This window comes from Oncorhynchus mykiss, chromosome 28 (assembly GCF_013265735.2).
Source record: "Oncorhynchus mykiss isolate Arlee chromosome 28, USDA_OmykA_1.1, whole genome shotgun sequence".
NCBI classification, from domain to species: Eukaryota; Metazoa; Chordata; class Actinopteri; order Salmoniformes; family Salmonidae; genus Oncorhynchus; species Oncorhynchus mykiss.
This window is the reverse complement of record NC_048592.1, coordinates 5,865,290-5,889,361: the sequence shown is the minus strand read 5'-3', so window position 1 is coordinate 5,889,361 and position 24,072 is coordinate 5,865,290. Positions and strand designations below refer to the sequence as shown.

The 24,072-nt window shown below is 42.9% G+C and overlaps 1 protein-coding gene across 2 annotated transcripts in view; it reads left to right on the top strand.

The window, feature by feature from the left end:
• Positions 1 to 23,243, top strand: part of LOC110508393 (zinc finger protein 512B) — an 86,236-nt gene extending 62,993 nt beyond the window's left edge. For both annotated transcript variants that reach the window (XM_036966424.1, XM_036966425.1), the window contains 8 exons: positions 7,642 to 7,734; positions 19,320 to 19,418; positions 20,054 to 20,248; positions 20,447 to 21,298; positions 21,369 to 21,470; positions 21,646 to 21,708; positions 21,815 to 21,913; positions 22,665 to 23,243. In XM_036966424.1, the coding sequence (XP_036822319.1) occupies positions 7,642 to 7,734; positions 19,320 to 19,418; positions 20,054 to 20,248; positions 20,447 to 21,298; positions 21,369 to 21,470; positions 21,646 to 21,708; positions 21,815 to 21,913; positions 22,665 to 23,006 (1,845 nt within the window). In that variant the 3' untranslated portion in view covers positions 23,007 to 23,243. The remainder of the gene's footprint in view (positions 1 to 7,641; positions 7,735 to 19,319; positions 19,419 to 20,053; positions 20,249 to 20,446; positions 21,299 to 21,368; positions 21,471 to 21,645; positions 21,709 to 21,814; positions 21,914 to 22,664) is intronic.
• Positions 23,244 to 24,072: the final 829 nt, after the last annotated feature.

The following is a 24,072-nucleotide window of genomic DNA, read 5'->3' as shown; positions in this document are numbered from 1 at the left end:
TCTTCTCCCATTGTTTTAACCATTGCCCCCATCCACAAGGTGTATAAACAACAACAATAAAAAATAATAAAAGATAATAGATACAAAAACATGAAGAACATAACTCAATCAACTCTAATTGGCACATGTAGGACAGTATGCAAATGTATTTTGCAGATGTATTTGTTTTACAGTCCTTCTTTGGGGTGCAGAATTGGCAACTCCTCTTGCCTGCCCCAGCTGCAGCCTCTGGTGGATAAGGACAAGATTCAGCCCCCTGAACAGCTTTCACAAGCGCTGTTGAGGCTGCTGTGCGAGGGAGGCACTCCCTTCTTTGAATGTGCCTTTCCCAGCTGCTCTAGGAACACCCTCTTCTTGTTCCGCTTATCAGGCATCCAGGTAGGGTTGATCTTGTTCCATATCACTAAGGCATTGTATGAGGACACATCAATGATGTTATAGAAGTTGACCAGGGGCCAGCGGGAAGTCATCCTCCTGCAACTGTAAGCTCCAATCACCTTGTCCAAGTTGTCCACACCTCCTTTGTTGTGGTTGTAGTCCAGGATGATGGCTGGCTTCCTGTCCTCACGATCACTGATCTCAGCCGTTTTGTTCAGTGTGCTCAGGGGGACCACATTCTTGTTCCTCTTTGGGAGGAACAAGGTGGGGGTGAAGGCAAACTTTGATGAGAAGGTCCTCCTTGTTGCGGGGAGTGCAGGGGGAGCTCAGGCTTGTTCTTTCTATCTGTGCCAACCATGGTGATATTCCTCTTCAGGAGCTGCTGGCTGAGGTCATTAGAGGTGAAGAAATTGTCATGTGACATTGTGCCCCCTCAGTTCATCTTTCACATCAAGCACAACCCGCATCCCCTGGCTCTTCTCCGGGCCTCCACTGGTCGGCTTCCCTGTGTAGACTTGGATCTTCCAGGCGTATCTGGATTGTGCGTCACAGGCCACTCATATCATGAAGCTATACTTTGCTTGCAGGGGATATACTGCCGGAAAGGACAGCGACCTTATGACAAAAGAGATTACTATCAGTAATTAGTTTCAGAGTCACATAAAACAATCACATAAATCAATGATTTTACAGCAATACATAATACAATGAACAGTGAAAATGGTCAATTTACAGATATGAAAATAAAAATGTATTTCAGAATGGAACCAGTTGCTCATCCACTGTTACTTCAGGCCCATGGTTATAGAGGTATGGCAGACACTCCACCCACTTCTCCCAGACCTCTCTTATGGCCGCCAGTTTGTCTCTCACACATCTTGCAAGTCTTGACTCACCCTTATCAAATCGTGGCATTATTGAGAAAGTGTGAAAGACTTTCAGTGGCATCGTGGCATGGAAAATCACCCTTCCACTCTCTGCATCCCAGAGACTACATGTAGCCTCGCCTCGGGACCTATACACACCCGCTAATATTAGCAGCCCTATGTAGACACGCAGGTCAATCTCATCCATCCTTTTCCAGTTGTCTCCATGTTTATGGAAACCCTGCAAATGCCATCGATTTTTTTCGATGGCCGGTGTGATGAACATGCAGAATGTTGAGGTGATGTCCTGGGCAACTGCATGTCTTGTGGGTCCTGGGGTCATCCTTATGACATTTTGTGCTGCCTTCCTGCCCTGGTTGTCATATGGTGACAAGGACCATGTTATTTGACTATTTTTTTGACAAAAATGTCTCTCCTTCAGCTTGGGGGATTTCTTCATCTGAGAATGATGCATCGTGCTCTGGGTTGTATTCTTCACAATCTTCTTCTTCAGATACCTCCTCCTCTTCTAAATCATTGTTTCCTTATTCCTCCTGGACATCTGAAAAAATCAGATCTCTGACCTGTTGGGCACTGAAACATGCACTCATGGCTTCAGCAAAGAGGGAACTGGGAGGACTGTCATCTGCACCACCTTTATACCCTCGGACTGCATTCCCCATTAGTAGACAATGCTTTCAAGAAATGTTTATTTTGTCAGATTGTTTTTATTTTGTCTGTGAACTCGAGTCATGTGTGGGGTCATGGAGGGGAGATGCTGCTCATGCACAAGAACGTTTTAGTTTTGTCTGTGTTCAATCAGTAGAACACATCTCAATTTCTCATTGTGTGTGTGTGTGTCTTTGTGGTTTTTGTGGTGTGTAAATGATTTTAAAAGCTGCCTTGTCACAGATGACCCTAAGACAGTCTTTGTACCCTGGTGGTGTACTGTACAGCTTCCATGGAAATATGAACAAAGGCTTTCACTTTTTCTAATGTTGGGGTCACTCTAGGAAAAGTAATCAAATTTCAAGTAGAAAACATATCATTTCGGGGGTTTTCTCTGCCGTTTAACATAGTGGCGAGTCATTTTTGACCCTTAAGCCAACACAAGGGTTAAGATTGCAGTAAAGGGAGTGAAAGTTCTCACTTCTCAATATTCAGCAAAATTACCATGAAATGCAAGATGTATTTGCATTGAACCCTTGATGTCCATTGTAGAATATAGCTAAGCCTTTTTTAAACTCCAGAGTAGCCTAAACAATAGTCACTTTTACTATTGCAGTAACCTACCCCTCCAGTTGGCTATTCATAGGTTGTACCTCCGTCACTCGGTCGCGTTATGCCATTGTTAGGAACGTTCTTAAGTCGCCATAGTGGTGCCCTAAAGTTGCTAATTACTATTTAGTCTAAATTACACTAGAGTGCCTGGAAATACGATGACATTGCTAAAGTAGTCAAATATCTAGTAGGAAATCTTTGCCAGCATTATCATGTCATCAAATTCGTTTCAGACAGATGGTAATGTTGTCATTAGCTAGCAAAGTTTGTCAAAAATAGCTAGAAATGCTCATGTTAGCTAGCTAAAATCCAGTGACCCCCCCCCCCCCCCCAAAAAAAAAAAAAAAATAATAATCTTTGCCATCTAGCTAATGTTATACTACATCTAAACTCAATTTGGCAACATCAAAATGACAAAAGGTTTTCCTAGTAATTATTTGCCTCCTGTTGAATGTCATCGTATTTCAAAGATACTTTAATGCACGTTTGATTAAATCTTCATCAGTGCTCTTTGACAATCCATTGAGTAGAATGCTCAGTCCAAAACGAACATTCAAAGCAATATTGTGACGAAACATGCAACCCATGAATAGGCTTAAGCCTATTAGCTGGCTCTTGTCTGTGGATGGGTGGATCCATATTGCTGTTGAATACCGGTGAGCAGACTTCCCGACAAAGCTTCTTCCCGTTTCCAGAGCAAAATTATGCAGCAGTTATGTTCATAATTGACCAGCATGGTCAAATAATAATAATTGCAGGCAGAACAGTTGAAACTGGAGCAGCAGCACAGCCAGGTGGACTGGGGACTGCAAGGAGTCATCATGTCAGGTAGTCCTGAGGCATGGTCCGAGGGCTCAGGTCCTCCAAGAGAGAGAAAGAAAGAGAGAAAGAGACAATTAGAGAGAGCATACTTAAATTCACACAGGACACCGGATAGGACAGGAGAAGTACTCCAGACACTGTGGCCCCATCCGATGACACCCCCGGACAGGGCCAAACAGGAAGGATATAACCCCACCCACTTTGCCAAAGCACAGCCCCCACACCACTAGAGGGATATCCTCAACCACCAACTTACCATCCTGAGACAAGGCCGAGTATAGCCCACAAAGATCTCCGCCACGGCACAACCCAAGGGGGATTGAATACTTGTCCCCAATAGAAACCTTAATTTAGGCCTACTTGGTCTCAGTGCAACCATTTACTGTGGTATAACCATGTCAGATCCTGAATAACATAGCCTATAAGTGGCCATCAACAGGTCTCAGTGCAACCATTTACTGTGGTATTACCATGTCAGATCCTGAATAACATAGCCTATAAGTGTCCATCAACAGGTCTCAGTGCATCCATTTACTCTCATTTTGTGACACTATGGCTTGGCTGTGAGTTACATTTTTTAATTGGTCACATCGGTGCGAGCTTAGCCGGTCACTTCAATCAAAGCTTTATAGATTTGGGACGGCTGAATGTACTACTTAACTGACTGGGAAATGTTTGAAAGGAGAGCGTGCGCAATGGTGTGATAACATCTGATGGTGATGATGCATTTCTACATTTTCACGGTGACAGGATGCACCGGACAGGCAGGGAACATAGCCCAACTGTTTCAAAAGAGTTAGAAAACCATTCGAGAAATAGAATGACCTGCAAACAACTTGAGCAACAAGCATTACAGGCCATCACAAATCAACATTCCAAAATGTTTCTGAACAAAATAAAAATGCAGATTTACAGTCACAGTAAGCTGGTGCTCTAGAACCCTTTAAAATGTGTTTCATACCAAAATGTGCTGTATCTGGAACCATGTATTTAGAGAGTTGGGCTATTGCATTTTCGGCATTATGATAGTTTTACATGACACTGCATTATTCTATTTTACACACTTAATCAAATCCTTATTTTATTAAGTTAACCCCTGGTCAGATGTGGTGATTGACAGCTGGCACTCTCAGCTATTCGCGTTGGCTAGCTAGCTAGCGTTACGTTAGCTTTGAGCTCTTATGTATCATGGTCCTTTTGATTATGGATCACATCGACAGTTTATTGGCGCCTGGGGTATCTGTTCCTGTTGGCCCAAAGTGGAACATTTCTAAACAAGCTCATGACAAGGATAGAGCCTAGATCCAGTGACACTTAGGTGAAGGGAAACAACCTAGGCTAGTAGCCTACCCACTGCAGAAAAATATCGGGCTGTATCACTCCAAAAATAAGAATCAATCCATCCTTGACCGGCAAATGAATTCCGAAAAACGTTCAATGTCCTTATTAGTCCTTACATCCTTTCCTACGGTCTATATATTTAAACTAAAACATCTTCCCTTGATTTATCCCAGGGTTTCCCAAAGTTGGCCCTGCCCAAAACCAAAACGTGCACCCAGGGGAGGCCCCAGGAAACCCAGATTTGTCCAACCGAACAAACCTGTAAAACCCACATACAATTCTTCCCGAAAGTTAATTAAATGTCCTAAATGAAAACACATCTTATACACTGCTCAACCTCTCAACCTTGGCTAAATTGATTATTTAAATGTTTATTTGTGTATTGATACTTTATTACGTGTGACTGTTTAAAACCCAATTGGGATACTTTTTCTATTGGACTTCTGTTGTTTGAAGTGGATATTTAGAGTTTTGCCACAAAACATGATTATATGTCTCTTGAAAATAAAATTACCTTGCGATATACTTCAAACAAAATTATGTCTTTTCACAAGGCCATGTCATGATGAAAAAATAACATCTCTTTCACATATTTTAATTCATGTCAGTTTATCACCATTTCTGAAAATTGATATACAGTGGAAGTCGGAAGTTTACATACACCTTAGCCAAATACATTTAAACTCAGTTTCACATTTCCTGACATTTAATACTCATAGAAATTCCCTGTCTTAGGTCAGTTAGGATCACCACTTTATTTTAAGAATGTGAAATGTCAGAATAATAGTAGAGTGATTTATTTCAGGTTTTATTTCTTTCTTCACATTCCCAGTGAGTCAGAAGTTTACATACACTCAATTAGTATTTGGTAGCATTGCCTTTAAATTGTTTAACTTGGGTCAAATGTTTTGGGTAGCCTTCCACAAGCTTCCCACAATAAGTTGGGTGAATTTTGGCCCATTCCTCCTGACAGAGCTGGTGTAACTGTGTCAGGTTTGTTGGCCTCCTTGCTCACACACACTTTTTCAGTTCTGCCCACAAATGTTCTATGGGATTGAGGTCAAGGCTTTGTGACAGCCACTCCAATACCTTGACTTTGTTTTCCGTAAGCCATTTTGCCACAACTTTGGAAGTATACTTGGGGTCATTGTCCATTTGGAAAAACCATTTGCGACCAAGCTTTGACTTCCTGACTGATGTCTTGAGATGTTGCTTCCATATATCCACATAATTTTTCTTCCTCGTGATGCCGTCTATTTTGTGAAGTGCACCAGTCCCTCCTGCAGCAAAACACCCCACAACATGATGCTGCCACCCCCTTGCTTCACAGTTGGGATGGTGTTCTTCGGCTTGTAAACTTCCCCCCTTTTCCTTCAAACATAATGATAGTCATTATGGCCATACAGTTCTATTTTTGTTTTATCAGACTAGAGGACATTTCTCCAAAAAAGTACTATCTTTGTCCCCATGTGCAGTTGCAAACCATAGTCTGGCCTTTTTATGGTGGTTTTGGAGCAGTGGCTTCTTCCTTGCTGAGCGGCTTTTCAGGTTATGTCGATATAGGACTTGTTTTACTATGGATATAGATACGTTTGTACCTGTTTCCTCCAGCATCTTCACAAGGTCCTTTGCTGTTGTTCTGGGATTGATTTGCACTTTTCACACCAAAGCACGTTCATCTCTAAGAGACAGAAAGCGTCTCCTTCCTGAGCAGTATGATGGCTGCGTGGTCCCATGGTGTTTATACTTGCGTACTGTTGTTTGTACAGATGAACGTGGTACCTTCAGGTGTTTGGAAATTGTTCCCAAGGATGAACCAGACTCGTGGAGGTCTATAATTTTTTTCTGAGGTCTTTGCTGATTTCTTTTGATTTTCCCATGATGTCAATTAAAGAGGCAATGAGTTTGAAGGTACGCCTTGAAATACATCCACAGGTACACCTCCAATTGACTCAAATAATGTCAATTAGCCTACCAGAAGCTTCTAAAGCCATGACATCATTTTCTGGAATTTTCCAAGCTGTTTAAAGGCACAGTCAACTTAGTGTATGTAAACTTCTGACCCACTGGAATTGTGATACAGTGAATTGTAAGTGAAATAATCTGTCTGTCAACAATTGTTTGAAAAATTACTTGTGTCATGCACAAAGTAGATGTCCTAACCAACTTGCCAAAACTATAGTTTGTTAACAAGACATTTGTGGAGTGGTTGAAAAACAACCTAAGTGTGTGTAAACTTCCAACTTCAACTGTATCATGTTTTGGGATATAACTCTTCATTTGCTTTTTATTCATTTGGACTGCTTTCTTTAATGCAGTTGTAACCTCTTCATCGGGTTCAGGCCACTAGCGTACTCTGGGGATGAGAATAAGTCAGGCACGCTGTTAGATGCTTCTCTCTGAGGACCCCTCGGGCAGGTCCAGGGGGCCAGTAGATGAGTATTGATTGGAGGGCTGGAGGAATTATACTGTGGCTGCATCTCAATACTCTGAAGTAGCTTCCTCTCCTTTAACTGTACCAATCTGAAAACACAGGCTACAGGCTGTAGGTCAAAACAATCAGGAAAGGACACAAGGACAAGAAGCCAATTTAGACTATTGAGGTATTCTAGAGCTAAGGCAGTAGGTGCTTATGGCCTGTTGGACAATGTGACTATAAAAGTGACAGTTGTGCCATTAAGGAGTCAGTCACTGTAAAACCTCTTCCTCTGCCAGACAGATCAATATTTGCTTCTTCATTAAAAGGGCTTCTTTACAGTTATTGGTCTTGATGATTACCTGACAAAGACCATTATAGGTGAAATGGTCCCGTGTCATTAACTCATGTGAAGGTCATTCTGGGGAACAGTGAGCAGAAAGACCAAGACCTGCCAGTGGATACAAGATATTCATAAGTTAATAGGAATGAATGACCTTTGAGTTACTGTGTGACCTTTGTCCTTTAACCCTGCAGCTCCAGGATGCCCTGAAGTGCCAGCAATGCCAGAAACAGTTCAGGTCCAAGGCCGGACTCAACTACCATACAATGGCTGAGCACAGCAGCAAGGTAAACACACACAAATAAAAACATACGCACAAACAAACAGGAACACACACACAACCAAAGTTGATTGATCTACTGATCCCCTAGTCAGAAACTCTCCGATCTGAACGTAACCGTTGGAGTTTAATTTGCAACATGTTACAGTGGAGGGAGCTCTGTTGTGAGTTCCTAGCAAGTAGGCGTGAGGGATTGATTTGGGATTGTGGGTGGCATGGCAGACAATCGAAGGGTTCTTCTCCTGACCTCTATTTTTTGGCTGTTTTATAGCTCATCTCATGCTTTTGTTCACATTTTGCCATTTTAAAAGTAACTTCCTGCTAATCTACACATTTTAGGAAGGGTCCCAGTCCCCTGCATGCCCGTTCGGTAATCCGGCCCTGGTCAAACAGGTTACACCTCTGACCCAATGACCCACTACACCACTACCTACCTAGAACTGTTGGGTGACCAATATAGACACCTCTGACCCAATGACCCACTACACCACTACCTACCTAGAACTGTTGGGTGACCAATATAGACACCTCTGACCCAATGACCCACTACACCACTACCTACCTTACCGTAGTCTGACTATAACAAAGGCTGGTTCAACAGCAACCCAAGCCCTCCTTTACCGTAGTCTGACTATAACAAAGGCTGGTTCAACAGCAACCCAAGCCCTCCCTTACCGTAGTCTGACTATAACAAAGGCTGGTTCAACAGCAACCCAAGCCCTCCCTTACCGTAGTCTGACTATAACAAAGGCTGGTTCAACAGCAACCCAAGCCCTTACCGTAGTCTGACTATAACAAAGGCTGGTTCAACAGCAACCCAAGCCCTTACCGTAGTCTGACTATAACAAAGGCTGGTTCAACAGCCGGGGCGGCAGGGTAGCCTAGTGGTTAGAGTGTTGGACTAGTAACCGGAAGGTTGCGAGTTCAAACCCCCGAGCTGACAAGGTACAAATCTGTCGTTCTGCCCCTGAACAGGCAGTTAACCCACTGTTCCCAGGCCGTCATTGAAAATAAGAATTTGTTCTTAACTGACTTGCCTGGTTAAATAAAGGTAAAAAAAAAAAAAAAACAGCAACCCAAGCCCTTACCGTAGTCTCACTATAACAAAGGCTGGTCTAACAGCAACCCAAGCCCTCCCTTACCGTAGTCTCACTATAACAAAGGCTGGTCCAACAGCAATGCATGTCTTTTTTATCCCAGCAATTTTATAATATCATTACATTTTACATTTATTTATTGTTGCTGTTGTTTAAAAATGTTAATTTTATTACATCCAAACTTATTAAAATGATTAATCTAACTTCCTGGTTGTATGGTGACAAATCAGTGCATGCAATGCAACTCCTTGAGATATGTGAATAGGATCTGATCTGTAAAATGATTCACCTTACTTCCTGGTTGTATGGTGACTAATCTGTGCAATGCAACTCCTTGAGATATGTGAATAGGATCTGATCTGTAAAATGATTCACCTTCCTTCCTGGTTGTATGGTAACTAATCTGTGCAATGCAACTCCTTGAGATATGTGAATAGGATCTGATCTGTAAAATGGTTCCGATTATAAAACACATTTGGGAGCTTTATAACGGTGAGTGGACATTCTCCATTTCTCATTATATTGGATCCAGCTACTGTGAAAAGTTTGGAGGTGCGTAAAAACCCTCCATAGTCTGCGTTATTTTTTTAATATTATATGCCCACGGGGAGAAATGATGGGGCCGGTCAGTGTATTTCAAGTATTTAAACATTTTTTTCTTTGTTTAGAATTTGATTCAAATTATTTGTTCGCTTTGTAGGCCTCATCATAAATTAATTGAATCTTGCTTTTTAACTATGTTTGGCATGTCCATGCTCAGCCATAATGAAATGTACAACAGGCCTAGCCCTTATCAGTGTGAATGCTATTGAAGCCATTCAATTACTTAGAACAATGTGGACTGTAAATGGGTTCAAGTTAACGTATTTAGCAAAGAGGAGATAGGACTACATTTTGATATTTGACATTTTGATATAGTTTCTGTAAGCCATTTAACAAGCTATAACGGACTAACATTGGAATTGGAGTTGATTCCAAGGCAATACATATAAGACCGTAAATACACAATTTGAAGCAACCACGTATTGCACTGTGGAACAGGTTCTGATTGGCCAGTGAGGGGCCAAGCCTTGACACACCCACAACCTGTTGATTCATGAATACCCAACCCTTTCGCACCAAGTGCTCCAATAATTGTAGTTGTGAAAATAGCTACAATATTTCTGACACACCCCTGAACCTATAGCGCTACCGCCTGCGCTTAGATTTACCATTGTGTTTGGTTTGTTAAAATAGAGCCCCAAGTGTCTACCAGACCCTAAAGTAGAGTGGGTTTTCACTTCTGACCAGTATGGACTTCAACACCCTACTGAGTGCTTGTGTCTGGTTTCCCCTGTCAGAAAAAGCACCTTGTTTCTTGTGATGGATGAATTGTGTGAATGGAACTAGTTTCAGGAACGGGCAATTTTAGACAGTGTCTCTCTTTAAAAAAAATGTTTAATACACAACGGTGTCCATGGGCCGGATCCGGACTGCAAGTGGTTTGAGTAAAAACATTTTTATTTGTATTTTATTTATTTTTCTCAAGGAAATGTTTTATTAATGAACATTGAAATTACTAAAATGAACTTGAAACTGATATTGGACCCACATTATGGAGCTACGTTTATAATCACTCTGCCCAGCTTGCTAACGGTCATCAAGTGAAAAGCTAGACAGTCAGGGAGCATCGAAAATTATAACAGCGTTGGATAAATAACTATTTTTTGCAAATTTTGACGGCAAGTAAATATATTGTAAAACTTAAATTAAATGCAAAGTCTCAAATAGCCACCTGTCCCTTTTAATAGCCAGGGATCAGCACCCGTTTCAGCAAATAAACGTCCTGGGGACCTGGACAAATGTCGAACACTGAAGTCTATCTGCAGTGACCCCATTGCAACTACGGGGGATACACGGCACCACAAGGCACAACAAATGAATGGTACTGGAAATAAAATCGGGGGTGTATGATAGGCAGCCTAGTCTTTGCAAGTCTGATCTGCAATAGATGTGTTATTATGGGTATACTGGTAATACTGGTCACAATAAACATAGTGGTAGTCTTTTCAACATTTTATTGAGCCAAGGTTGTGTGCATTAAGGAAATGGAAGCCTGGCTCAAACAGAAGAATGTCTCTTATAAGCAGCGGTTGTGTTCAGTGATTGAAGCGAATAAACTCTCGGCTATTCATTGAAGTAATTAATTTAGAGTGCGGCCCTCCGGACCTCGGTGAAGACCGGATGCAGCCGTGGTCCAAAAGTAATTTGACACCACTGTTCTGAAATATGGATTTCTACTGTTGTTCTTTTTGGCCCAGCTGAAGTTATGATTGTTATGTCCCATTACATTATGCTGTTAACTTCCTCAGTAGAGAGGTTCGTCAAGATATCAACATGGCCCTCCCTCCTGCATTAGTGGAATGCTGCTCCATTAAGTTTGTTGAATAATTCAAAACTACGATCTCAAAAAGTATAATTTTACGTTTAGCAGAAACTCGTATCCAGAGCAATTCAGGTTAAGTGCCTTGCTCAAGTAGCGAGGCTCATTAATATATCAACAAACCCCTCTCTATCTCTATCTCCTCCTGCATAAGTGGACACATATCAATATCTCTTCCTGCATTAGTGGACACATATCTCTAACTCCTCCTGCATTAGTGGACACACATCTCTAACTCCTCCTGCATTAGTGGACACACATCTCTATCTCCTCCTGCATTAGTGGACACACATCTCTATCTCCTCCTGCATTAGTGGATTAGTGGACACACATCTCTATCTCCTCCTGCATTAGTGGACACACATCTCTATCTCCTCCTGCATTAGTGGACACGGCGACTTGATTTGACAGATTTTTCACCTAGTCATCTCAGGGATTCATTAATATATCAACAAACCCCTCTCTATCTCTATATCTCTGTCTCTATCACCTAGTCATCTCAGGGATTCATTAATATATCAACAAACCCCTCTCTGTCTCTATCACCTAGTCATCTTGGGGATTCATTAATATATCAACAAACCCCTCTGTCTCTATCACCTAGTCATCTCGGGGATTCATTAATATATCAACAAACCCCTCTCTCCTGCATTAGTGGACACTGCGACTTGATTTGACAGATTTTTCACCTAGTCATCTCGGGGATTCGAACCAACAACTTTTCATGTTTTTCCTCCCGCCCCATCCTAAAATATTAATGTCTCCTCTGTGTGTGTGTTAGAGTCAACTGAATATGATTTTTCAACGCCAATACCGATACCGATTTATTTGAGGACCAAAAAAAGCCGATACCGATTAATCTGCCTTTTTTTTTTCTTTTTTTTTGTAATAATGACAATTACAACAATACTGAATGAACACTTATTTTAACTGAATATAATACATCAATAAAATCTATGTAGCCTCAAATAAATAATGAAACATGTTCAATTTGGTTTAAATAATGCAAAAACAAAGTGTTGGAGAAGAAAGTAAAAGTGCAATATGTGCCATGTAAGAAAGCTAACGTTTAAGTTCCTTGCTCAGAACATGAGAACATATGAAAGCTGGTGGTTCCTTTTAACATGAGTCTTCAATATTCCCAGGTAAGAAGTTTTAGGTTGTAGTTATTATAGGACTATTTCTCTCTATACCATTTGTATTTCATTAACCTTTGACTATTGGATGTTCTTATAGGCACTTTAGTATTGCCAGTGTGACAGTATAGCTTCCGTCCCTCTCCTCGCTCCTCCCTGGGCTCGAACCAGGAACACATCGACAACAACCACCCTCGAAGCAGCGTTACTCTTGCAGTGCAAGGGGAACAACCACTCCAAGTCTCAGAGCGAGTGACGTTTGAAACGCTATTAGCGCGCACCCTGCTAACTAGCTAGCCATTTCACATCGGTTACACCAGCCTAATCTCGGGAGTTGGTAGACTTGAAGCCATAAACAGCTGTCACGTTCTGACCTTAGTTCCTTTGTTTTCTCTTTTGTTTTAGTATGGTCAGGGCGTGAGTTGGGTGGGTTGTCTATGTTCGTTTTTCTATGATTTTCTATTTCTGTGTTTGGCCTGGTATGGTTCTCTATCAGAGGCAGCTGTCAATCATTGTCCCTGATTGAGGACCATATTTAGGTTTTTCGATTGTGTTTTGTGGGTGGTTGTTTTCAGTCTTTGTGTGTCTGCACCAGACAGAACTGTTCCGGTTGTTTCTTTGTTGTTTTGTTATTCAGTGTTCAGTTTACTTTATTAAAAAGATGAACACGTACCACGCTGCGCATTGGTCCTCACCACCTTCCCACGACGGCCATTACAGAACCACCCACCAAACAAGGACCAAGCAGCGTGGTATCAGGCAGCAGCGAGATCTGGACTATGTCATAACTTGGGACGAGATAGACAGGTGGTCGGTCGACCCAGGGAGAGTGCCGGAGCCCGCCTGGGATTCTCTGTGAGGAGGGATGCCGGCGAATGGAGTTGGCACGGCGATCAAGGAAGCCCGAGAGGCAGCCCCAAAAATGTATTGGGTGGGGGCACACAGGGAGTGTGGCGAAGTCAGGTAGGAGAACTGCGCCAACTCCCCGTGCTTACCGTGGAGAGAGATGGACCGGGCAGGCACCGTGTTATGCCGTGAGGCGCACGGTGTCCCCGGTGCGCAGGCATAGCCCGGTGCGGTACATAGCAGCACCTCGTAGTCTCCCGTCTGTCCTGAGCTGCCAGAGTCTCCCGTCTGTCCTGAGCTGCCAGAGTCTCCCGTCTGTCCTGAGCTGCCAGAGTCTCCCGTCTGTCCTGAGCTGCCAGAGTCTCCCGTCTGTCCTGAGCTGCCAGAGTCTCCCGTCTGTCCTGAGCTGCCAGAGTCTCCCGTCTGTCAGTGTTCAGTTTACTTTATTAAAAATATGAACACGTACAACGCTGCGCATTGGTCCTCACCTTCTTCCCATGACGGCCGTTACAATGTGACTTTGTATGCCAGAGGGTTAAATAAGGAACATGATATGGGAATTGAAACCAACCAGGTGTGTGTAATACAGACAAAACAAAACGAAACTGAAACATGGATCGGTGGTGACTAGAAAGCCGGTGACGTCGACCGCCGAACACCCGAACAAGGAGAGGGGCCGGCTTCGGCGGAAGTCGTGACAACAGCTCAATGCTTGACGCACAACGAAAAGCTGCTGGCAAATTGCACAAAAGTGCTGTTTGAATGAATGCTTTGCGAGCCTGCTGGTGCCTACCATCGCTCAGTCAGACTGCTCTATCAAATCATAGACTTAATTATAACATAATAACACACAGAAATACGAGCCTTAGGTCATTAATATGGTAGAATCCGGAAACTATCATCTCGAAAACAAGATGTTTATTCTTTCAGTGAAATACGGAACCGTTCCGAATTTTATCTAACGGGTGGCATCCATTAGTCTAAATATTCCTGTTACATTGCACAACCTTCAATGTTATGTCATAATTACGTAAAATTCTGGCAAATTAGGCAGCCCAAACTGTTGCATATACCCTGACTCTGTGTGCAATGAACGCAAGAGGAGTGACACAATTTCACCTGGTTAATATTGCCTGCTAACCTGGATTTCTTTTAGCTAAATATGCAGGTTTAAAAATATATACTTCTGTGTATTGATTTTAAGAAAGGCATTGATGTTCATGGTTAGGTGCACATTGGAGCAACGATACGCACCGCATCGATTATATGCAACGCAGGACACGCTAGATAAACTAGTAAATTCATCAACCATGTGTAGTAACTAGTGATTATGATTGATTGTTTTTTATAAGATAAGTTTAATGCTAGCTAGCAACTTACCTTTGGCTTACCAGGCTCCTCGTGGAGTGCAATGAAATCAGGTGGTTAGAGCGTTGGACTAGTTAACTGTAAGGTTGCAAGATTGGATCCCCCGAGCTGACAAGGTGAAAATCTGTCGTTCTGCCCCTGAACAGGCAGTTAACCCACCGTTCCTAGGCCAGTCATTAAAAATAAGAATGTGTTCTTAACTGACTTGTTAAATAAAGAAAAAACGGTGTCCAAAAATACAGATTTCCGATTGTTATGAAAACTTGAAATCGGCCCTAATTAATCTGCCATTCTGATTAATCGCTCGACCTCTAGTGTGTGTGTGTGTGTGTGTGTGTGTGTGTGTGTGTGTGTTCCATTCAACCTTGCCATCATAGCTGATTTGTTTACATCTAAGAGGAGTTATGCCCTCTGTACAACTGAAGTAAAACTGTTTAAGACCTTTGTCTTCAGTCTCTGCTAATTACAGTGCCTTGCGAAAGTATTCGGCCCCCTTGAACTCTGCGACCTTTTGCCACATTTCAGGCTTCAAACATAAAGATATAAAACTGTATTTTTGTGTGAAGAATCAACAACAAGTGGGACACAATCATGAAGTGGAACGACATTTATTGGATATTTTAAACTTTTTTAACAAATCAAAAACTGAAAAATTGGGCGTGCAAAATTATTCAGCCCCCTTAAGTTAATACTTTGTAGCGCCACCTTTTGCTGCGATTACAGCTGTAAGTCACTTGGGGGTTGTCTCTATCAGTTTTGCACATCGAGAGACTGACATTTTTTCCCATTCCTCCTTGCAAAACAGCTCGAGCTCAGTGAGGTTGGATGGAGAGCATCTGTGAACAGCAGTTTTCAGTTCTTTCCACAGATTCTCGATTGGATTCAGGTCTGGACTTTGACTTGGCCATTCTAACACCTGGATATGTTTATTTTTGAACCATTCCATTGTAGATTTTGCTTTATGTTTTGGATCATTGTCTTGTTGGAAGACAAATCTCCGTCCCAGTCTCAGGTCTTTTGCAGACTCCATCAGGTTTTCTTCCAGAATGGTCCTGTATTTGGCTCCATCCATCTTCCCATCAATTTTAACCATCTTCCCTGTCCCTGCTGAAGAAAAGCAGGCCCAGACCATGATGCTGCCACCACCATGTTTGACAGTGGTGATGGTGTGTTCAGGGTGATGAGCTGTGTTGCTTTTACGCCAAACATAACGTTTTGCATTGTTGCCAAAAAGTTCAATTTTGGTTTCATCTGACCAGAGCACCTTCTTCCACATGTTTGGTGTGTCTCCCAGGTGGCCTGTGGCAAACTTTAAACGACACTTTTTATGGATATCTTTAAGAAATGGCTTTCTTCTTGCCAATCTTCCATAAAGGCCAGATTTGTGCAATATACAACTGATTGTTGTCCTATGGACAGAGTCTCCCACCTCAGCTGTAGATCTCTGCAGTTCATCCAGAGTGATCATGGGCCTCTTGGCTGCATCTCTGATCAGTCTTCTCCTTGTATGAGCTGAAAGTTTAGAGGGACGGCCAGGTCTTGGTAGATTTGCAGTGGTCTGATACTCCTTCCATTTCAATATTATCGCTTGCACAGTGCTCCTTGGGATGTTTAAAGCTTGGGAAATCTTTTTGTATCCAAATCCGGCTTTAAACTTCTTCACAACAGTATCTCGGACCTGCCTGGTGTGTTCCTTGTTCTTCACGATGCTCTCTGCGCTTTTAACGGACCTCTGAGACTATCACAGTGCAGGTGCATTTATACGGAGACTTGATTACACACAGGTGGATTGTATTTATTATCATTAGTCATTTAGGTCAACATTGGATCATTCAGAGATCCTCACTGAACTTCTGGAGAGAGTTTGCTGCACTGAAAGTAAAGGGGCTGAATAATTTTGCACGCCCAATTTTTCAGTTTTTGATTTGTTAAAAAAGTTTGAAATATCCAATAAATGTCGGTCCACTTCATGATTGTGTCCCACTTGTTGTTGATTCTTCACAAAAAAATACAGTTTTATATCTTTATGTTTGAAGCCTGAAATGTGGCAAAAGGTCGCAAAGTTCAAGGGGGCCGAATACTTTCGCAAGGCACTGTACATTCTGGTGCAGTAGAGACGTTCATTAAGATATCAACATATCTATCCTTTGTTAGTGGAATGGCTCTCCAATTAAGTTTGTTGAATAGTTTGTTGAATAATAAAACCACTGTCTTAAAAAGTATAATACAATATTAATGAACTAACATGTCCATAACACTTTCATTTGTGTTTGTGCGTGTCTGTGTGGGTGTATGTGTGTGTGCTTGTCCTGAATTACCTGCAGGAGTGGCATCCTTGCTAATCTGTACCCAGTGTATGTCCTCTGGTCAAATGGCTGAGCATTGTGGGAAAACACAGCAGCAGGATGACACAGTGACAGAGGTCACCTGCTGGCTTTGACCTTGTTGTTGTAACTGCCACTGTGATACACTACCTCTGATGTTTCTCTCTCTTGTACCGCCCCCTCTCTTTCTCAGTCTCTCTCTCCCTTCCTCTCACACTCTCACCACATTTCCATATCGTTCTTTCCCACTCTCATTCTTTCTCTCTCATTCTCTCACCCCTTTCCTTCTCTCTCATGTCTGATATAGGTTTTAAGGAGAAATGCTGGTGGTTCTACTGTGTCCTCTCATGAATCTAAGGCTGGCGGGAGTGTGTGTTCTCTAGCCTCAGGGCCTGACTGTGACATGATTCTCTTTGCTTTGCTTTAGTGTGGGAATTACATGTATTCCTCTGATCTACCATCTTATCTCCCTCCTTTCCCTCGCAGACTAAGGATGTATCTCAATCTCAATAGTCTGTAGATCTGTACAGATCTAAAAACACAAGAGAAACCAAATTGGTGGATGCTAATTTAAGCCATTAAGATGCACCCGAGCGTGTATCCACAGTTGCATTTCAATCCAGAGAGTTGTTCTCTCAATATCTGTGACCCACCACCTGGATTCCGACCTACAGTTGAAGTTGGAAGTTTACATACTTAGGTTGGAGTCATTAAAACTCGTTTTTTCAACCACTCCACAAATGTATTGTTCACAAACTATAGTTTTGGCAAATCGGTTAGGACATCTACTTTGTGCATGACACAAGTAATTTTTCCAGCAATTGTTTACAGACAGATTATTACACTTATAATTCACTTTATCACAATTCCAGTGGGTCAGAAGTTTTCATACACTAAGTTGACTGTGCCCTTAAACAGCTTGGAAAATTCCAGAAAATGATGTCAAGGCTTTAGAAGCTTCTAATAATTTAATTAAAATAATTTGAGTCAATTGGAGGTGTACCTGTGGATGTATTTCAAGGCCTACCTTCAAACTCAGTGCTTCTTTGCTTGACATCATGGGAAAATCAAAAGAAATCAGGCAAGACCTCAGAAAAAATTGTAGACCTTCACAAGTCTGGTTCATCCTTGGGAGCAATTTCCAAACGCCTGAAGGTGCCACTTTCACCTGTACAAACAATAGTATGCAAGTATAAACACCATGGGACAATAGAGCCGTCATACTGCTCAGGAAGGAGACGCGTTCTGTCTGCTAGAGATGAACGTACTTTGGTGTGAAAGGTGCAAATCAATCCCAGAACAACAGCAAAGGACCTTGTGAAGATGCTGGAAGAAACGGGTACAAAGGTATCTATATCCACAGTAAAACGAGTCCTATAACGATATAACCTGAAAGGCTGCTCAGCAAGGAAGAAGCCACAGCTCCAAAACCACCATAAAAAGCCAGACTACGGTTTGCAACTGCACATGGGGACAAAGATCATACTTTTTTGGAGAAATGTCCTCTAGTCTGATGAAACAAAAATAAAACTGTATGGCCATAATGACCATCATTATGTTTGGAGGAAAAGGAGGGATGCTTACAAGCCGAAGAACACCATCCCAACCGTGAAGTAAGGTGGTGGCAGCATCATGTTGTGGGGGTGGCAGCATCATGTTGTGGGGGTGCTTTGCTGCAGGAGGGACAGGTGCACTTCACAAAATAAATGTCATCATGAGGGAGGAAAATGATGTGGATATATTGAAGCAACATCTCAAGACATCAGTGTCTGTCATGGTTGCCTTTTAGTTTGAAGATGTGATCCAGAGTCAGGTGTTTTATACAACAGCCTTCTGTGTTCTCTTTTCGACTCTTTTGGTAATCATCTCTCTGCTTCCACCGAGCATTCCATTGATTTCAAAACTCGGTCAACAACACTGTTGATCGCCGTTTCTTCCCCATCACTGTCACCAGAAGACCCTACAATGTCTGGTTCAGTGAAAATGTTTTTACCTAAATCAGGGATTTCCTTATCGTCTGATTCATTTTCAGAGCCAGAGACCCACTCTCTGGTGAGACAGACATACATAAAGAGTTTTGATCAAATAATAAAACTAACAACATTGAAATGCCTCTCTTGTGAAGTAGTGACACTTAATCACTGCCCAAATCTGTAGCACCCCTCCCCTTTCCTCCTCTCTCTGGCTGTGCTGTGCAGTCCGCTGCTCTTTTTATCCGGCATGTGTTTTTTGATAAACACCTTAGTTTGACAATTGTCATAACATGCATAGAGTAACGGGATTGCCATGAAACCGTTTAATGATTCTGGCATCGCCCTAAATCACATTTTCCAGGCCTTGTTTAGGAGGGGGAGGTGTTTTGAGGGGACACTGGTACGACGCTGTGTTTCCCCCTTCAGGCTTTGGGGAGCGAGGACCAGATGGGGGACGTGCAGTTGGAGAGAGAGGGGCTGCGTAGAGTGCTCAAACAGACGGGACGAATCAAGTGTCCTAAGGAGGTATGTCTCCTCCAACTGGGCACAGACGTCAGTTCAATGTCTGGTTTGGACATGGAATCGACGTTGATTCAACACGTTTTTTTTCTTTCTCTCTTTTCTCCCACTTCTTTCTCTTGCTATCTTCTCCAATTGTATTCGATTTTCTTCTCTATTCATGCTGAACTCCCCTCCATCTCCCTTTACCTCATACGCTCTCTCTCTTTCTCCCTCCTCTCCTCTGTCTTTCTTGTTATTCTGCCCAAACATACATCACCACTGTGTTATCAATTCCTCACACTACGGTGCAGAGAGGGGAAGAGGCAGGGCTGCGGAGACAGAGACATTTACAATAACCTCTCTTCGTCCATGGACATGTTCAATCTTTCCTCCACTTCTGTCTCATTCTTATGTCAAACAACCACAAAAAATGGTTGGCCATCTCTCCTGAGAAATATATGTTTATGTTAATTAGACTATATAAAAAACGTTAGATGAATAATAGGCCCAATGTGATGGTTGCCTTCGTTAGACAAATCCATACTCCGCTCCACCAACCTGATTTCCAGTCTAATGTGAATGTTCTCTTTTTCCCTTTTTAAATGTTGCCCACACACACACACACACACACACACACACACACACACACACACACACAGAGCTGCTCAGCCCATTTTTTCAGTCTGATGGGATACCAGTACCATCAGAAGCGCTGTGGCAGAGAGCTATCAGAGGAGGACAAGCCTGTGTTTCTGTGTCAGCACTGTGGGAAGACCTACCGCTCTAAGACTGGCAGAGACTACCACCTCTGCACTGAACACCCCACCACTAACAACAATACCAGCGGCAGAGGAGTAAGAGAGAGCTGAACGTTTACTATTACACTATTATGACTAGTGTGTCTTGAAATGTCCTATATGCTGTTAATTATGGAAATTAGTTCCATCTGGTTCGTTCAGCAATTCCTGTGGCAGAAATGTATGATTGATTGAATCGCTGTGAATCCTCTTCTCATTGGTCTTTGACTGGGCTGTGTCCCTCCTCTCTTCCAGATGAGAACAGAAGAGGGACAGCCTGCAGGAAGGAGGGAACAGAACCACATGGAGAGAGAGAAGGATGGGAGAGAGAGGGAGAGAGAGAGGAAGGACAACGAAAAGGGTCAGGAGTTGTCTGCGGGTAGGGAGAAGGATGGGAGAGAGAGGGAGAGAGAGAGGAAGGACAATGAAAAGGGTCAGGAGTTGTCTGCGGGTAGGGAGAAGGATGGGAGAGACAGGGAGAGAGAGAGGAAGGACAATGAAAAGGGTCAGGAGTTGTCTGTGGGTAGGGAGAAGGATGGGAGAGACAGGGAGAGAGAGAGGAAGGACAATGAAAAGGGTCAGGAGTTGTCTGCGGGTAGGGAGAAGGATGGTAGAGAGAGGGAGAGAGACAGGAAGGACAACGAAAAGGGTCAGGAGTTGTCTGCGGGTAGGGAGAAGGATGGGAGAGACAGGAAGGACAACGAAAAGGGTCAGGAGTTGTCTGTGGGTAGGGAGAAGGATGGGAGAGACAGGAAGGACAATGAAAAGGGTCAGGAGTTGTCTGCGGGTAGGGAGAAGGATGGGAGAGACAGGAAGGACAACGGAAAGGGTCAGGAGTTGTCTGCGGGTAGGGAGAAGGACGGGAGAGAAATGGAGAGAGAGAGGAAGGACAAAGAAAAGGGTCAGGAGTTGTCTGTGGGTAGGGAGAAGGATGGGAGAGAGAGGGAGAGAGAGGGGCTGGGGGAGGACTTTGAGAGGACTCCTAGTGGTAGGGTGAGACGTCGGTCTGCCCAGGTAGCAGTGTTCCACCTGCAGGAGATAGCAGAGGATGAACTGGACAAGGACTGGGGCACCAAGCGAGACGACCTGGTACCGGACAGCAAGAGGGTAAGACATACACAGGTACATACACACATACAAACACATTTAACATGTGGTCCCTGTCTTCCTCCCCCAGTTGAACTACACTCGTCCTGGTCTTCCCATTTTCAGTCCCAAGCTGCTGGAGAGCTGGAGGAACGAGGTCAAAGAGAAGGGCTTCATCTGCTGCTCCAACGGAGTAAGAACCTCTGGACAACATGTTCTGTACATTAAACCAGATAAATCCTGTATTTTAAGTAATCCAGTTGCTTTTATACATTTCAGCACTGTCAATTCTGAGCTCAACAAGTTAATGTTTTATAGGCAGAGTTTATTATTGCTGTGTCTGAGTTATTGTTCCTCTCTGTTTTCAGAGCTGTGAAGCTGTTTACTCCAGTGTGTCCGGACTCAAAGCTCATCTGGCCAACTGTAACCAGGTAGGACCTTAAAAGGATTCAAAAATATCTGACCCTGTATCACTCTGTTGAGTTCAGGGACAACTTGTACCTACGCTTGACTGGGGTATGTTTCTGTGTGCTGCAGGCAGAGGGCGATGCAGGGAAGTACACCTGCTTACTATGCCAGAAGGAATTCAGCTCAGAGAGTGGTGTCAAATACCACATCAGCAAGACCCACTCTCAGGTGAGACAGACATACATAAACAGTCCTTTACAGGTGCGCCTGATAGACCCACTCTCAGGTGAGACAGACATACATAAACCGTCCTTTACAGGTGGGCCTGATAGACCCACTCTCAGGTGAGACAGACATACATAAACAGTCCTTTACAGGTGGGCCTGATAGACCCACTCTCAGGTGAGACAGACATACATAAACAGTCCTTTACAGGTGGGCCTGATAGACCCACTCTCAGGTGAGACAGACATACATAAACAGTCCTTTACAGGTGGGCCTGATAGACCCACTCTCAGGTGAGACAGACATGCATAAACAGTCCTTTACAGGTGGGCCTGATAGACCCACTCTCAGGTGAGACAGGTGGGCCTGATAGACCCACTCTCAGGTGGGACAGACATACATAAACAGTCCTTTACAGGTGGGCCTGATAGACCCACTCTCAGGTGAGACAGACATACATAAACAGTCCTTTACAGGTGGGCCTGATAGACCCACTCTCAGGTGAGACAGACATACATAAACAGTCATTTACAGGTGGGCCTGATAGACCCACTCACAGTTGAGATGTTCACTCATTCAGACACACATTTTAAAACACACAGATGAGACGTTCACTCATTCAGACACACAGTTTAAAACACACAGATGAGACGTTCACTCATTCAGACACACAGTTTAAAACACACAGGTAGATGTCATCCACTTGTAGTAACATGCAGTTGAATGTTTTCCCCTCAACATGATCATGTTACAGAACTGGTTCCGAGCCTTCAGCCACATGTTGCCCAGCAGCAGCAGCAGCATCAGCAGCAGGAGCAAACCGCCAGACTTCCAAGGGAAAATGGAGGTCAAGAACAGAGCCACCATGGGAAAGAAGAGAGGCCGCAAGCCCAAAGAGCGCCCCCCTGAGGCCACCCCCGTCCAAACAAACACTTTTTTCAGCACCACCCAAAACTCAGCCCCCACCCTGAACAGGGGCCAGACCCCGGTCCCGACAGAGACAGGAAACCCAGGGAGTATGACGCTAAACAGACAGCCCAACCAACCCACCACACGGAGGAGTAGGCCCAAGTGGGTGCCCCCTCCCTCCGAGTAGCTCTGCTTTCAACCCAAGAGCCAGAGAGGCTATGTCTATCTATCCACATTACGCCAGTAAGCTCAAGGATGTTTTGGATACCTCAAGGACTGGCGAACAGAGAACAAAACTAAAAACAACTGCACTCAGATCTTTGTGTTTTAAATATACTGTATACAGTTTGTGTCTCCTGGTATATGTTGATATGTTTATTTAGTTTCCTCCATTCCATTTCCAAGCATCATTTCAGTTAAACTATTGACAGTTAAACTATTATAGTCCTACTCTGTGTAAAAACATATTTTTCTAAACAAAAGTAGTATTTCAAATTAATGTTGGCAATTTCCCTCTACGTGTCTTTAGTTTCATGTTGTGATTGAGAGATTTTTCAAATGATATTCTATTAGGATAGTGAGGTGATACTATATCTATCTATATACAGTATATAGTCAAAGCAATGACGTCATCCCTCTTTTTTCAAGGCAGGAAGGTCAAATTTGGTCTAAAGCGATCACTCCTTTTCATTTTTGTTGTTTGACACTTTAACGTCTTTTGTTTGTTTTATTGTGTCAGCTGAATGTCGAAGTAGAGAGGTTGTTTTGATCAGTCTACAGTGCAATATGCTAATTAGATGTTGTCTCTTTGTTTTCTTTGGCTTTTCTTTTCAAAGTAGTGAAAGACCGCATACATCATACATCAAATCACTGTGTCCTAATGCTCTGGCTATGTACTTAGTCTTTGTTTCAATTACACTGAAATTTAGGAAATTAGCACCACTTTCACAAAATGATATGAGATTTTATCGAATATTGGTGACAGTAATTAGACCTTGGGACATATGATTGGGGATGTTAACACAAACATTGACACTAACATCTATATCTACACTCAAGCAATGTAAACAGAATAGATGTGTAGATTTAGTTTAAGATAGGTTTCGCCATTGGACCTCATAGTCTGAATTAAATGTGGGAATGTTGTAGTAATTGTTCCCATTAAAATGGACAAAAATTCTCAAGCTAGAATTTTCCTAGGACTGTCTGGGAGTCGGGAGAGGAAGACTGAGAGGTTTGGAACTCTCTTTGTT